This window comes from Vidua chalybeata, chromosome 17 (genome assembly GCF_026979565.1).
Source record: "Vidua chalybeata isolate OUT-0048 chromosome 17, bVidCha1 merged haplotype, whole genome shotgun sequence".
In the NCBI taxonomy this organism is placed as follows: domain Eukaryota; kingdom Metazoa; phylum Chordata; class Aves; order Passeriformes; family Viduidae; genus Vidua; species Vidua chalybeata.
The window spans coordinates 7,203,650-7,219,456 of record NC_071546.1 but is presented as its reverse complement, the minus strand read 5'-3'; the positions used below and the strand labels follow the sequence as shown (position 1 = coordinate 7,219,456).

The 15,807-nt window shown below is 51.0% G+C and overlaps 1 protein-coding gene across 1 annotated transcript; it reads left to right on the top strand.

The window, feature by feature from the left end:
* Positions 1-11: 11 nt before the first annotated feature.
* On the top strand, positions 12-14,905 carry TTI1 (TELO2 interacting protein 1). The gene is made up of 7 exons (XM_053958311.1): positions 12-2,584; positions 3,047-3,241; positions 4,021-4,163; positions 4,993-5,133; positions 6,556-6,760; positions 7,434-7,521; positions 13,483-14,905. The coding sequence occupies exons 1-7, from the start codon at positions 304-306 to the stop codon at positions 13,715-13,717; spliced, it is 3,288 nt and encodes a 1,095-aa protein (XP_053814286.1). The 5' UTR covers positions 12-303; the 3' UTR covers positions 13,718-14,905.
* The last annotated feature ends 902 nt before the right edge of the window (positions 14,906-15,807 follow it).

Below are 15,807 nucleotides of genomic sequence, written 5' to 3'. Positions count from 1 at the left end.
CCATCCTCAGCGCCTGCGCACTGCGAGCACTCGCGATTTTTCTCACAGCGCCCGCCCAGGCCCGCAGGAGCTTTGTGGCGCTGACAGCTCCGTTACTTTATTGGCACGCCGCTGACGCATGTGCGTTGCGGCACCCGAGATTTTTCTCACAGTGCCCGCCCCACTTCACGGGAGCTTTGTGGCGCTGGTACCGCGGCGTCATTTCCGGCACCCTCAGGGCTGCCCGGCCTGGCCCCAGCACGGCCCCGGCCCCGGGTGGGACCCCCGGCACCGGGCAGGGCCCGCGGCCCCCGGTCCCCCGGCATGGCCGTGTTCGACACCCCGCAGGCGGCGTTCGGGGCGCTGCGCCCCGTCTGCGTGCAGCTGACGCGGGCGCAGACGGTGGAGAACGTGGAGCAACTGCAGGCGCACCTGGCCGGGGTGAGCGGCGCGGCCCTGCAGGAGCTGCAGGAGTACGTGCTGTTCCCGCTGCGCTTCGCCCTGCGGGTGCCGGGGCCCAAGCAGGAGCGGCTGGTGCAGAGCCTGGTGCAGTGCATCTCCTCCGTGCTTGCGGCGACGTGCGTGAAGAAGCAGGAGCTGCTGCAGGAGCTCTTCTCTGAGCTCTGTACCTGCCTCGCTCCCCCTCCCAGCTCGGGCAAAGCCGCCCCGCTGTCCGAGGAGCTGAAGCTGGCTGTGATCCAGGCACTCCACACCCTGATGCATTCGGCTTATGGGGATGTTATCTTGTCTCTGTACCAGCCTTCCACCCTTCCGCTCTTAGGATTTGCTGTGTCTTTGCTTCTGACACTTGCAGAGCAAGAAAAAGCAAAGCAAATCAAGATCTCTGCTTTGGAGTGCTTGCAGGTCCTGGTTCTGCAGTGTGACTGCCAGGAGCACCGACACCTGGATGAAGATGAGGCACAGCAATGTGGGGATTTGTTTGCTTCTTTTCTGCCCGGGATTTCTATTACACTGTCTCGAGTTATTGCTGGAGACATCAAACAAGGTCACAAAACCACCGTTTCTGCCATCAGACTCTTTTATCTGATTGTTGGTTTGGTAATGGCTGACAAACAGCTAGCCAGAATCCCAAAGAGTAAGGAAAAGCTGCCAGTGGAACACAACAGAATATCAGAGCTAATGATCCACAGAGGACCTGAATGGACTAAAAGTACTGCTGAAAAACTCTCTCTTCTCTTGCATAAGGTGGTTGAATCTTCTTCAGTTCACCCCCACTGGAAGGTGAGACTGGAGCTGGTGGAGCTGGTCCACCACTTACTGAGGAACTGCAGTCAGTCACTGGTGGACTCGTTCAGTCAACTCTTAAAGGCTTTGGTTGGGCTGGTTAATGATGAAAACAGCGAAGTCCAGAGCAGGTGTAACAAAGTTCTTCAAGGGATTGCAGAGCAGAGGATTGTGGCACAGAACAGGGCTCTTGCTGATGTCCTCTCTGAGAACCTCCATTCCCTTGCCACAGCTCTTCCCCGCCTGATGAACTCTCAGGATGATATGGGCAAGGTTTCCACACTGAGCTTATTGCTTGGCTACCTGAAGCTGCTGGGCCCCAAGATTAACATTGTCCTCAACTCGGTGTCCCACCTGCAGCGCCTGTCCAAGGCACTGGCGCAGGTTCTGGAGCTGGACGTGACGGATGTGAAGATAGTGGAGGCCCGGCGCTCTGGGCCGCCGGGGCCCTTGCAGCAGGGTGTGCAGAAGGGCAGGTGCCAGAAGAAATATTTCCGCTTCTTCACGGAGGAGAAGGTTTTCCAGCTCCTTCAGCAAGTGTGTCGTGTTCTTGGCTACTACGGGAACCTCTACTTGCTTGTGGATCACTTCATGGGGCTGTACAGCGAGTCTGGCCTGTACCGAAAGCAGGCAGCCATGATCCTCAACGAGCTGGTCACGGGAGCTGCTGGAGTGGGAGTGGATTTCCTGCAGGAGAGGGAAGTTCCAGTGAGCTTGGATGATCTCAGAGGGTCCATAACGTCCATTCTGGATGAGTACATGGACCAGGCGAACTGGTATTTGGTCACTAGCATTGACACAGAGGAAAGCAGCCCTGAGCAGTCAGTGCAGCACCTGGGGCCCGCTGTGCGTGCGGGAGGGGCATCCAGCAGCGTTCTCCATCTGTCCCCGGAGCCGCCAGTCACAACCCGCACCATGAACAGCAACATCTGGCAGATCTGCATCCAGCTGGAGGGCGTTGGCTGCTTTGCCGCTGTCCTCGGGAAGGAGTTCCGGCTGCTGCTGCTGTCGGCTCTCTACCCTGTGCTGGAAAAGGCTGGTGACAGGACTCTGCTCATCAGCGAGACAGCACTGGGGACACTGGCAGACATATGTGAGGCCTGTGGTTACGACTCGGTGCGGTGTTTGATTAATGAGAACTCTGACTATCTGGTGAACGGGATTTCCCTGAATTTGCGCCAGCTGGCATATCAGCCACGTGCGTCCCAGGTCCTGGACACGATGCTGAGGCATTCAGATGCCAGCTTGCTGCCACTGGTAGAAGATGTAATCCAGGATGTCCTGTCTACGCTAGATCAGACTTACAATAGCCAGGCTACCACCTTCCTCAGGGTCCTCCACTCAGTCATGACTGCTCTAGGTACCAAAACAATGTTTACTTTGTGTAATTCAGCCTTGCTGTCACTGAGGGTACTTGTCTAGGACCTTTCCACTTGCCATGGGAGGTTCCAGGTAGCCAGGGTGTTGCAGTGTGATGGCCACTGTGCTTTGCTTGCTGGGGCAGTGCTCAAGCAAAGATCACCAGTAGCTTTCCCTCTCCAGTTTGCCTGGCCTGCAGCCTTTCACAGGAACATGGCCTTTAGAGGCTGAGAAAGGATGGATTCACTGCTCCCATGAACATTCTGTAAGAGCACATGGCACATATTCCTTTTTAACTTGCCTGTACTATAAGGAGGTGACTGGGATGTGACAGCAGGTGTCTGAATCAGGTGCAATCCCGTGAGGTGTGAGAACCATCTCATCTCTCATGGAAGTCAGCCCCTTGCTGACTTTCAGGAGGATATTGTGGTTGCCCAGTGTCATGTCAGTTCCTTTTTTGCAGTGCAGTGGTTTGGAATGCCCAGCGCTCAGGAGCACCAGCAAAGGCAGACTGACAAGGGGCAGAGCAGGGCTTGGTCCCAGGGACAACAGGAGGTGACAATCACAAGTCAAGAAGTGGAACGATTCTTCCTTGACTACGTCAGCCAGAAGCAGATCGCAGAGGGGGATCTTCCTGACCTGGAGGAGGAGGAGGCAGGTCAGTGCTGTGCGTGGCTGGAGAGGAGCACAGTCAGCTTGCAGAGAGACTGTGACCTCTGAGGTGTCCTTTTGTCACATGGGGGCCTCGGGGCCAGGCTGTCTCAGGTCTTCTCTGGGCTGACCTTCCTTCATGTAAAGTGCTGTTGGGTCTTCTCACTTTGTTCTCTTTGAGTGGGGGAGCTAAATGTTTGCAGATCAAGGCTTCTCTAGCTCTGAGACACAAGTACACTGTGTTTTTTCTTACCTTGTAACAGTTCATTTGGGTTCAGGACCTGAAGTTCCCCCTTTCCAGGATCCTATGCGTTTTCCTCGTAGTCCTTTGGGAATCTCTGTACTGTTTTCTCCTGGCTAATGATGCCACTGCTCCCTTCTCACTTGGCCTTGGCAGGCACTGCAGACATTCATATAGGAAACTTTTTAGTCTTCACTGGGCTGTGCTGCAATCCTGACCTTTAAATACTTCATCTTTAAATATTCAGGCTTTTCATTTTTAATAAAAATCAATGGGAAATAAGTCCATGGTGAGAAGAGACTGCAAATGTCAGACCAGCTGCATTGTCCCGTAAAGAAAGCGAACGTTCCCTAGCCCCACACTCGTAACTGAACCTGACACTAACTCACAGAACTCATAAGCTTAACTATATCTAAGCACATTAAAAAATGCCAAAGGCCTTACTCAGGAATTTGCGGAGTCGTCGTGGGTGGGTGATCTGTGACTCTGATCTTCCAGAGCTCCCAAGTCATTTTCATGGCTTCAGTAATGGTTTTGTCTTCCAGATGAGGTTCCCCTTGCTAAGCCAGAGCCCAGCTGTGACACGGAAGGAGAAGCTCCAATGCCAAGCCATGCTCAGCTGGCCAGGGATGTGATGGAGAGGTGCATCCACTTGCTGTCTGACGGGAGCCTCCGAGTGCGGCTGAAGGTCGGTAATCGCCGGCTCTGAGGGGACAGATGGTGACCATGAAGGGGCTGGTAGCTCGTCAGCATGTGTGCCATGCACGTTGGGCTCCCTGCCATCCCCAGGTTTGTGCTGCCATATGCTCGAGCAGGACAGATCCTCCAAACCTGGCAAGAGAAAGGGAGATAGTTTTTTGGGAGTGCTCTGGATTAGGAATGGCAGCCAGGCGGAACAGAATCTTAAGGGTGGCTTTGTATTGGACACTTCCCCTTGATGCTCATGACAGTTAAGTCTTGTGCTTTGTCCTTTGGTGGAGGAAACAGAAGCATCTTTCTCCCATCTGTGCCTCCCATCCCCCTTCCTCAGGCTGAAGTGCACAGGCTGATGAATGTTTTTGAAGTAGCTGGGGTGATGATAAGCAGGGCTAAAAGCCTGGCTTTTTTCTAATTATGAAAACCCTTTGAAGGTGGCCTCCTTTTAAAGTGCAAAGTGAGACAGAAAAATGAGGCATAACCCAGATTCTCATCCTAGCAGCCTCAGCTCTGCCAGGTGATCCTGCTGCCACAGCCGCAGTGGGGTCCACGGGTGCAGCTCAGCCTCTGGGATCAGGGCAGGAATCCTGCCCTGCTCCCAGCCCAACTCTGTACCCAGCACAGGTTGTGTCACTGCAGTGCTTGTCCCTTTCCAAGCAGTTCTGATTTCTAGCACTGTTCACATGTCCCCATTCCTGCTGCGGTAAAACCGCACCCTTTGCTGTTCAACCCCTCCTCCCGGCTTCCTGCCGCGATGCTGGGATCCACCTGAATGCCTGGCACTGCAGCACTCAGAGTCTGTTCCCTCCCCTCCTGCCCAGGTCCTGGACGTGCTGGAGCTCTGTGTAACCATGCTGCATCCTCATGGAAACCATCTGCTTCCCATGGCTCACCGTGTCTGGCCAGCTCTCGTCACCCGGCTGATTAGCGACGACCCTCTGGCAGTGCTCAGAGCCTTCAAGGTATGGCAGTGACTGCCAGCAGCATTTCCAGCTGGGGCTTGGGCAGGAAGTGGCTCAGGCAGTGCTGCAGCTCAGGAGAGAGCACCAAGCTCCTGCAGTGATGTTTAAATGTGGTTTGGAGCATGGGGTCACCATGCTCTGCTGTGGGTGGGTTTGTACCACTCTCACTGCAGCTCGTCCACAGGTAAAGCCTTGATGCTGTTCCTGGGCGAAGCAGCAATGTTGGTGGTTATTGCAGGGATAAGAAAAACAGCTCTACAGCCTCAGCAGATGTTAGAGGCACCATACAGTGCAGCTTGGCCTTGCTGGAGACACAGTCCCAGCATCCTCTTTGGAGGTCTCAGATTGAAAATAGGGGAACATTTCATGATTGAGGCATTGGCAAGGGAAGGGAGAGGTTGAACAAAGACTTGGCCCTATAATGACATTATTAAAGAGCTCCTGACCTTGTCAGCTGGTTCCTTTCTCCTCCTGATTCACAGGCTGGCCAGTAAAGCATGTTTCCAGAGGTTGCCAGCCCTAGCATTGCAGAGGAATCCATCTGCTGGGCAGAGTGAGATTCATTTTAGAATCCTTCTGTGTGAATAAAGAGAGTTTTGATTCCTGAAATTCCAGAAGCCATGCACTACAGTCTCAGAATAGCCATACCTATCATGTGCCTGCCCTAAAAGGAGGTAGAGATTGCTATAAAAAGATAATTAACTATTGAAAAGTTCCAAGTCATCATTACAATTTGCTCCCAGCTTGGGTATTGCTGTACAAATTCCCCCCAAAGTGTCTTCCTGCCTAAATTCCAGGACAAGAAGTGTCATATCACTGTAAAGCTAACACAAAATAACCAGCATCTCAGTCCTGCACACTGAGACCATGAGCTCAGTGAAGTTCCAAAAGAGTGATCAGTGTTCTGGCCATGTGGAGCCCCCTTTGTTTGTACGTGCATTTAGGGCCGTTCTCTATCCAGTTTGAGTTTGATCCTGGGCAGACAACAATGGTGCTGGGTGCCCTTTTCTGTGGCCACTTGGCCTTTCTGCTTGCTGACATGCTTGGAAAGATGGGTTGTCTGCACCGCAAAAGAGATTTAAGGATTTAATCATATTTAATGGCATTTTCCATCAGAGACTCCTCCACTAATTCTGAGTAAGAATGCACAGCTGCTCTTACCCTTACTGTGCTAATGAGGGAAGGGCAGTCCAGGAGGTCAGCCAGGTGACACTGCAGAGCAGGGTGCAGCTCACTCAGCCTCTCAAACATTCACCTTCTGCTCATTATGGGGAAACTGGGGCAGGTGTGGTCACAATGTTCTCACCTGCAAAAACAATTCTCCAGGAGAGTGAATGTCTGAATCCACCAGGCTGGTGTGCATCACTGAGCTCCTCCCAGACCAGTGTTTGCGCTATCCCCTGTAACTGATGTCTCTCTTAGGTGCTGTGTACCCTGGCTCAAACATGTGGGGATTTCCTGAGGCAGAGGTTCTCCAAAGATGTCCTGCCCAAGCTGACCAGTTCCCTCCTCAGCCAGGCCCCAGTGAGTGCCAGAGCTGGGCCTGTGTACAGCCACACACTGGCCTTCAAGCTGCAGCTGGCTGTGCTGCAGGGCCTGGGCTCTCTCTGTGAGAAGCTGGACATGGGTGAGTACCAGGGGAAGCACAGGCTGTATGGAACTCTGCCAGACTTTATTGTCTCCTCTCAACTCGCTGCTTCTCCTCCTGCTGCCCATGGAATTGATCTCCTGATCTTCTCTAGCCTGAATCTGTTCTCTTTGGGAGCTCTGTAAAGAGGTGCTGGGCTCTCTTTTCTCCCGAGGAGACAAATGGGAGAGAAGGTTCCCACTACATGCAAAATGTGGGTGCTCATCCCGCTTGTGATTGAGAAAAGGGTACAGAACGGACTCCCTGCATTGCTGTTGGGCCACACTTTGTTCTTACTGGACAAACTGGAGCCCAGATAATACTTCTGGCTAGCTTGACTGATTCCATTGTGAGCTTATCTCTGGGTGACCCTTTAAAGCCAGCACATCACACTCTTCTATTGAATGAAACTGTGAAATTCTCCCCAGTGAAATTTCTGGAACTAGCTTTGATGAGGGAGAAGGTTTGCTGGCTAGTTGCTCTTTTCCTCTCAGTGCCCTTGATTGCTTTCCTGGCTTTGCAGCAAGATGCTTAAAAGGCAAGGTCGGAAGAGCTCCGGGTCAGACAGCTCAAAGGCTCTGAAGCCTCTGCTGCCAATTTGGAGCTGATTCCATTAGGCAGCAGCTGCTGAGGAGGTCACCTCCTACCCTTCTTTCCTGTTCCATTTCTGCAGGCGAGAATGACCTGAATAAAGTGGCAGATGCCTGCCTGATTTACCTCAGTGCCAAGCAACCTGTGAAACTGCAAGAAGCTGCCCAGAGGTAATGTCTTTTAAATGCAGGTGTGTTGGGTGTACAGATAGTGGGGGACAGAGGCAGCATGGTGATCCCATTCCTTTTGCACCTTTCTTGTTCCACCTTCCAGCACATTCAAGTCCTGTACAACAGGGCTTGAACTCATGGAAGTTTTCTGTGCTGAAGTATCATTTATTCTCCAAAATGAGTTAGAGGGGTCAGCTGTCAGCTTGCCCAGACATTACAAGTTACCTTGCAGTGCATTTGGGGATAGAGGGGAAGATGTGCTACTTGCTTTTTCCTCATCAAATACTTGAGGCTTTTGGCCCACTGGTGGCATCAAACTGCAGAGGGAAGACAGCTATGGAAGAGGATGTGCCAGGCATTCCCTTGTATTTTATCACTTAATACCTTCTGCAGGCTGGGGGATCTACTTCTGTTATCCTTCCATTTTCCCTGGGCTCCAACCCAGGCTCTGCCAGGTGGACCAGAGTTTGTTGGGAAGCTGTCAGTCTTGGCACCAGTATTGCTCTGAGCAGGCTGGGAGAGTCTAAAAGAGCAAAGACAGTTTAGGTGAACACACTCCAGCTCTAGGAAGTGTTGACAGACATACTTTGCTGCTTGGTGTACAAAATCCTGCTCAGCATGTTCTGCTGTCAGGATAAGAAATCACTGTTGTCATATGTTGTCACCTGGAACCAAGGCCAGAGATTTCAGGAGACAAAACGAGTCCAGGTACAGAACATGGGGCATAAATCAGGAAGCCCCTCTGCCGAAGGATGGGGGTGAAAACCAGCCAGCCCCCCTCTTCCTGTGTGGCCAGCCCTGCCCTCCCCCGAAGGGAGGGGAAAGCAGCAGGTTCCGCAGACTCTGCGGTTTCGGATTTCCAGGGCAGGCTGCTGGAAAGGGAAGTGCAGCCCATCCGTTCCCTTTCACAAAGCACAGGCTCCCGGGGGTGCAGGGTGTGAAGGGCTTTGTGTGGCTGGGCAGCAGTTCAGAGCCAGCGCTCTCCGGAGCTGGAGCATTCCTTTGTTTGTATCTCTGCGCGGATGGGAGCAGGTTTATTTTTACCTTGGAGGCTTTCACGGCAGCACAGCAGGCTTCCAGCAGCATTTGTTCTGCAGAGGGGCTCTATGCTGTGGGAGTGCATCCCCTTAATGCAATAATGCCTCAGTCTGTGCAAGCAATGCTGGATGAAAAGCAGAACACCAGGATTTATCTAGATATTTGGAATCTGAAGCTTTTAAATCATTAACCAAGCAGCTTGAGAAGCTGTGCAATTTCCCCCCAACAGCAGGAGTAGGGGGAATATGAAATGAGCCCTGTTGGAAGCTGTATGCTGAAGTGAGCTCACTTGTTAGAGCAAAATGGCAGCAAGGGCAAGTAACATTTTTCTCCTATATGTTGCTTTTATTATATTTTAAGGTGAAAATGTCGTATATTTTGTTCCTCCCCCCATGCTTTTGATGCACCATACATCACATATGTGAACCAAGCTGCTCACAAGAAATCCTTGCTGTTTCCTGTTTAACTCCATTGAGCAGACACATGTGTGCACTGAGGTGTGTATCATGCCTGGCCTGACACTACAGACATGGCAGCATTTGCAGGTTTCTTTTGGGTTTAATTTTTCCAGTTTAGCCCTGTGTGATCCCTGGTCTTGGAGCCTGGATGGATCAGAGTTTATCGTATCACACTCACTTCTAACTCTATTTCCCTGATATGAGGTTTCAGCCTGGAAAAGTCAAAATTAGTTTGGACCATAACAATCAGCTCCTGTATCAGGATAAGAATCACTTCTCAGCCACCCTTCTATTTCTGTTCTCCAGCTGCTGAACCACCACATTCCTGTAAGTTCTGGCTCTTCTTGCTCTCCATGTGCCTGAAAGTAATCCTGCAAAGTGACACAGGCTGTCACACATAAGGGCCTTTCCATCTAAGCAAGGGCAGTGTTATCAGGCTGATACATGAGAAATTCTGCATTTTAAATGCTTCTAAAAACAGATAGACCAGAACTAATCTTAGCCCCAGCCTGAGCGCCAGCATACGTCACATAACTCAGCTTTATCACTGCAGAAATCATATGAGGTAAAAGGATGTTTGGAATCAGCTTGCCATGGTGATTTATACTAACTGGCCTTTGCTCAGCTCTTAGGGTTCTTATTCAACTGATGGGTTGCGACCTGTCAAAAGCAAGGTCAGGACTTGCAAAGTCAGTTGTAGCTCCAAAAATCATACACTGACTATGTGAGGATTCTGTAGGCATGCAAAGAGCTGAGCAGGAAGTTTTGGCCAAGGTGCTTGAGCCACACAAAAAAAAAAAAGAAAAAGGAAAAAGGGAGTTTGGCTATCATCCAGGGGCATTATCATGCCCCAAGGAGTCTGCTTAATCCCATTTATGGGACCCTGTAGCTTTATTAGATGAAGCAGTGGGAGTAAGTGATTTTTGCAACTGCAGCTTCATGCAATACTCAACAGGCAAAAATAGATGCTGGGGAAAAAAGAACTCCAGCACATCTGAGGAAGAGAAAATGGGACAATAACAATAGGTTTTACTAGAAGATGACTGCTGGGAGTATTCCAGGAGACCCTTATCCAAAGCTTTTTAAAAAACCAAACAACAAACAAAAACCAAATGCAAAATCACCAAAGGGACCAAACCTACTGAAGAAGAGTTTGGGAATGCAAGGAGCACTAGAAAAGTCTTTGCCATCATTGAAGAACATGAGCCCGTGCAAGGGTGGGGAAGTGCCCAGAAAGACTTGAGCAAGGGGGGGCCACGTGGGGCCCCACCTCTGGGAACAAGGCCAGGGGAGATGGTGGGAACTGAAAGTCACAATTGGTAAATCTGAGCTTCTCGAAAATTTGTGAAGTTGCATCATCCCTGTCAAGCTTTTCACTTCAGGGAATAAAACCTTGAAGAAAAAGAGATTAGGAAATTGTCACTGGCCCCTGTCAAAACTGACAAGTAGTTTTTCATTATTTCAGTTTCAAGTGACTGTTTCGAAATTTACACTTAATGCCTACTAAATGCTGACCTTTCCGTCAGCAGTCTGATAGGAATGCTTTTTTTTTTTCCTCCTAACTAAGATGCAGAAATAATTTCCTCAATTCTTACCAAAGCCTAATGTGGGCTGTATCCAGTTAAACATTCAGCAGGGATGGAAAGCCGGGAAGCCTTGTCCTTCTGCCAGTCTGCTCACTGTGCCATGGCTTTGCTTGGAATTCGAGAGAAGACAAAGCAACAGAATAGCCAAATTGCTCTGTGCTAGTAGAATAAGTTTAGCACACTTGGGACAAATATGAGCTATTTGGAGAGTTTTTTTCATACCAAGGTTGATTATATGCAGCTTACCTCTTCTGGTTTGCTTGTGTGGTTTGTTGGGTATTCATTGTCAGCTGTCACTCTCAGGCTGGATTGAAGCATGCCAGAACAGCCACCTGCTCAAGGCAAAATTCAATAAAGTGATATTTAAGAAAAAAAAAAAACCACAAAAAGAAAAAGGCAACAACAGAAAACAAACTTGGATTAACCCCAGGATTCTTTGCTATGGAAACAGGTTGCTTGGAAACTACCCCAGAGTTAGTTTGAAAATGTAAAAGTCAAGTTGTTCTTTAAGCTGCAGAGCTCTCCCGGCTCTGAGGGATAATCACAGCCTCAAACCATTATGGGCACCAGAGGCAGTGAGTTCTGCAGGGTCTGGATAATCTCTGAGGGTCGCTCTCCCTGGAGCAACTGATTGGGAAGAGGTTGGAGAGCAGAGTGTCTGTGCTGTGAGTGTAAGAGCTATAGCTGTGTGTGTGCTGGGGATCAGCAGCCTGCCACACAATATCCCCTCTTCCCATGTTCACTTCACAGCAATTCATTGTCCTTGCCTGCTCCCATCCCAGCCATAAGGAGCAAGGATTATCTCTGCAGCTGCCCATTGAAATCTGGGTGGAACCACTGGGAGCTGGTGTTTGCTGGCACACAGAGCTGTGTGCTGCTGCAGTCACAGCCAAGCTGAGGGCATGGGCAGGGCAGTGTCTGGAGAGCTGGAGCCATGATGGCAGGAGCGAGAGCTCCATACCCTGCCCCTGCCAGCCCCTCACTTGGGCTGGCACTGAGTGGGCCAGTCCTCCCCTTCCAGTCAGCAGAGCTGCAGGAACAAAGCCAGGGGAATGAGGAGTCCTGTGAGCTCACCTGCATCTGGCCAATCCACAGAAAAAAGGTCGTGTTGCTGAGGCAGCTGTTGCCAAGCCCAGCTATCACTGTGGAGCACGTTCCCACTGGTTTCTCTGGAGCAGGCAGATAGGCACTGCCAGCACCTCTGGGAGGGGACACTGCCAACAGCTTCAGTGGTGACCTCTCCCCTCTTGCTGTTCAGAGACCTGCACTGAGGGACAGGTGAGGTGTTAGTGGCAGAGAGGCAAAAGCAGCAGCTTTGGCTGTGCATGAGTAACGAGTCACATGCACAGGGTTATTGTGAAGTGGAGAGGGAGCTCTCTCCTACCTTCATCTCATTTCTGTGCTCTTTCACTTTACCCATGGCACTACACTCCCTTTTCAGAGGAAAGCTTCTCAAAGGGATTTCTCCCTGCTTTACATTGGAAGCAACCTCACTTTAGGGATGAAAGCTCTTCCAGGAGAAATTTGGACAGCAATCAGATCTGGATTTTGTGTGCCTTTTGTAGCAAGTGATCTTTGCTTGTAGAGAGAGTTCAGTCCCGTGCTTCTTGGGGAAGCAGAGACAGACCTACTTGATTTCTCTTCCCATTACCTGACCTGGCAGCTGTTCTCCTCACAGTTCCATGATTTCACTGAAAACTAGAGACCTGAAGATGCATGGCTGGGCATTACTGGGGTCTTGGAAAAGTGTACCATAGGTGTGGGGAGTGCTGAGTGCCTTTGGTGCTCACAGAGCACTCAGCACCATTCAGGAAGAGGCCTTGCAAATTCCAGTCTAATTTTGTTCATGGCACAGCCAGAGAGTTTAATACCAGTTAAGCCTAATACACCTGTGCATTAAACCATGACACAGACCTAGCTAAGCTCAAAGGTTGCTGCAGGAAGAACTGGCAGGAGGGGGTGGGTAAGTGTAGGTCACACAAATCAGCATTTGCTCTTTCACTCCTTGAGCTTCCTGCTCTTCAGCAGCAGCTGTGTCCCAGCAGCTCACAGCTGGAGCCCTGTGTGAAGGGCATGCTGGAAAGGCAAATCCCATCTTACTGAGGTATGGAAATGCAAAGTGAAAACCATCAACACAGCAGTAAATCTGCAGAGGAAGTTGTGAATCCTCTTTTCCTTCATTCTGTTGTTAATGAAGGTTCTGTTTGGATTTGGTTTAAAATCCTGCTATGTGAAAGGTGCTGTGAAGAACTGCAAAAATTTGGAGGCAGCTAATAAGGACTTGGGATGGTGGGAGATCTCACTTGAGCAAAAAGCCCTCAAATACAGTGTTGAGCCTCCCTTGGGGCCCAGCCTGGGCAGCTGTCCCCAAATACTCTTGGGTTTGCCACCTCTGGAAAGACAGAGAAGCCCAGCCTCCCAAAAACCAGAGAGGGTGGTGAGTAACACAGACAGTTTCTCCCAAGATCTCTGCAGGAGCTGTTGTCCAAAAGATCCCAGATATGCATAGCACATGCAGTCACCCACAGTCACCTCCTATCACCTGGGACAGGCAGGTTTATGCTTGTGCCAGCAATAGCTCACACAGTGCCAGCACCAAGCCTGGGTCAGTCCTGCACCAGCTGCTTGTTTGATGTCCATAAGTGACTGTGTGGTATCATAAATATTTTTCTCCCACATGCCAGTAGCTGTGAGGCACAGAGCTGCTTTCTCAGGCACAGGGGCCACTGTGCTGCCCTCTGTAAAGAGCAGAATTTGTGCAGCTGCCAGAGGTTGCCAACAGCATCAAAGCTTTCCTTAGCTCTTAATAACCCCATTGGGTGCCAACCACAAGGCCTTGTCCTTACTCTTCTTTCCTGTCTTCCTACTGTTTTCCAAAGTGTTTTCCTGCACTTGATGCACGTGGACCCTGACAGCACCTGGCTGCTCCTGAGTGAGGTGTGCTGCCCCGAGGGGTACGAGCCCCCCCACGCCAGCCTGCAGCCGGTGAAGCTCAGCGGGATGGGGCGGCCACGGAATGAGCTCACGGACAACGTGCTGCTCCTGCTCCAGAGGCTGCAGCAGCAGGAGGGCACAGCTCCCAGCACCAGCACCCAGGAGGCATCTCCTTCCTGACAGACCTACACAGCAGCTGGGATGGGAAACAGGAACCACCAGGATAGAGCTCACCTGGGAAAACACCATCACTGAGGACCCAAATGGTTCAGGGGCAGAGGAAGGGCTGCCCAGTCTGGGGCACTGGCTGAGACACCGTCCCTGTGCAGAGGGTTTATTTTTTTGAAGGGGTGTTTGAGGATGAGGTGGGTACATGACCCTGACTCCTCCTGACTTGTGCCTGGCTGGCACCATATGCAGAGAAAACGGCACCTCTATTCCAAATTCTTCAGTGTGAAGAGTAAGTCATCTTCCAGAAATTACTTCCTTGATCTTTGGGGGGGTGCCCCTTTAGCACCCCCCCCCCACCTCTCTGATCTCTTCACAGCTGTGATGATCCCTCCCATTCTCAGCTGGACAGTGATTGACAACTCAAAGCAAAAGTTTTTTTCTGGCTTTTACCCTTCCCAGGAAGAGAATCTTGTTTGGGGGTGCACTATAAACCTGTTCTCTTTAAAAGCAGTTAATCTCAGAAGTTAAAGTGCATTTCCAATAAATTCCTCACCTATGTTACTGTCAAGAACAACGTGTCCTCTCAGAGGCATCAGGGCTGCTCCTCACAGCTGCAGTTTTCTGAGACCAGATAGAGGTGGCCAAACATGCTCTGTTCTCACTCTCTGTGAGGTTCTGTAGAGAATCAGCCGGCCCTGATTTACACCTGGGAGGGATTTACAACTTCTCCCATGCCCAGATCACGGTTCTCAGGCCATTTCTAACCCCTACCCCAAGGAGAATTGGATGAAGCACCTGCCTGTGCCCCAGTACAGCCTCTGTGTTTGTCCATGGCAGTGCCAGCAAGCACCGTGGCACCCCAGCAGTGCCGTGGTTTGTCAAAGTAGGGACGGCGTGGTACAGTGAGCAGAGGATGACTCCTCTTTGGGGTCAGCTCACTCCCCCTGCTGAGGGGCCTCTCCCCTGATCTCCAGCTCCCACATCCCCAGGCTCTTGCTGCAGAGATTGTCTACAGGCACTGCTTTGCTCAACTGCTCCTGGATCCCTCAGCTTCACCCGAGCCGCTCCTGGCAGCAGGCTGCCTCCTGACACTCGGGGAAGATCTATGCAAGTGAAGCAAAAGGGCAGATCTCAACTAAATTTGGAAGCAAGCTCAGAAATACAAAAACCAAAGCAATAAATAGATTGTTACATGGAGCAGGCTTTGTGCATCACTGTTGGGATCCTGGGTGAACATCCAAAACAAGTCTCTGTTGGTGGGCTCAAGGGCACTGCCTCTGCTGCCACATCCCTCAGCTGAAGTTACTTCCCCTTGTGTCCCTGGTTTTATTCAAGTTTTCCTCCTGTTTGCTTCTCCAGGGAAAACACAAGTCAGTGGCTTTTTATCCAGTAGGACACGGCTGCAGGTCAGCTTTACTCTTTTTTAATATCTGTTCAGTGCTTAACGCTGGTTGGGTTCTATACAAAGGAGCCTTCAGAGCTGCTGTGACAGAGCAGGCAGGGAGGTGAAATACTGTCTTTGGTTTCCAAGCGCCCTTGGGGCTGGTGCAGTTTCCTGGGTTGTTGTAGCACTTGACAAAACTCATCCATTAAGTGCAGATGCTGCATTCAGTCTCGCTCTGCTCGGCTGTGCTGTGGTGGTGACTCCAAGGACCCATCCTGCCCATGCCAAGGCTTGCCATCCTGCAGGACAGGCATGGGATTCAAGGGCAGCATTATCCCATCAGTGCCCAGGAACCAACCACAGCACCCAGGCAGGGCTCTGGCACAGCTGACTGCACCCAGACACCCCACCCAGAGCCTGTGATTCACAGTGCTGTCCAGAGATTTTCCCCACAGGCTCAGCCCCAGCCAGCAGGTGGGTGCTGGTGGCAGGAGAGGCTGTCCTGCCTGTCAGTCAGCTCCTCTCAGCTTCATTATCGCCCTTGCTTTATTGGAGGCTGAGTAAATTGCTTTTGTCTGAGGCAGGATAATGGCTGGGAGAGGGACTGCGTGGAAATGGCATTTTCATGAGGCTGGTTCCTCCCAGCAGTGACTTGCATATTAAGCTCAGCCCCTTCACAAGCCCCGGGCTTTCCCCACCAGAACTCTCCTCCACC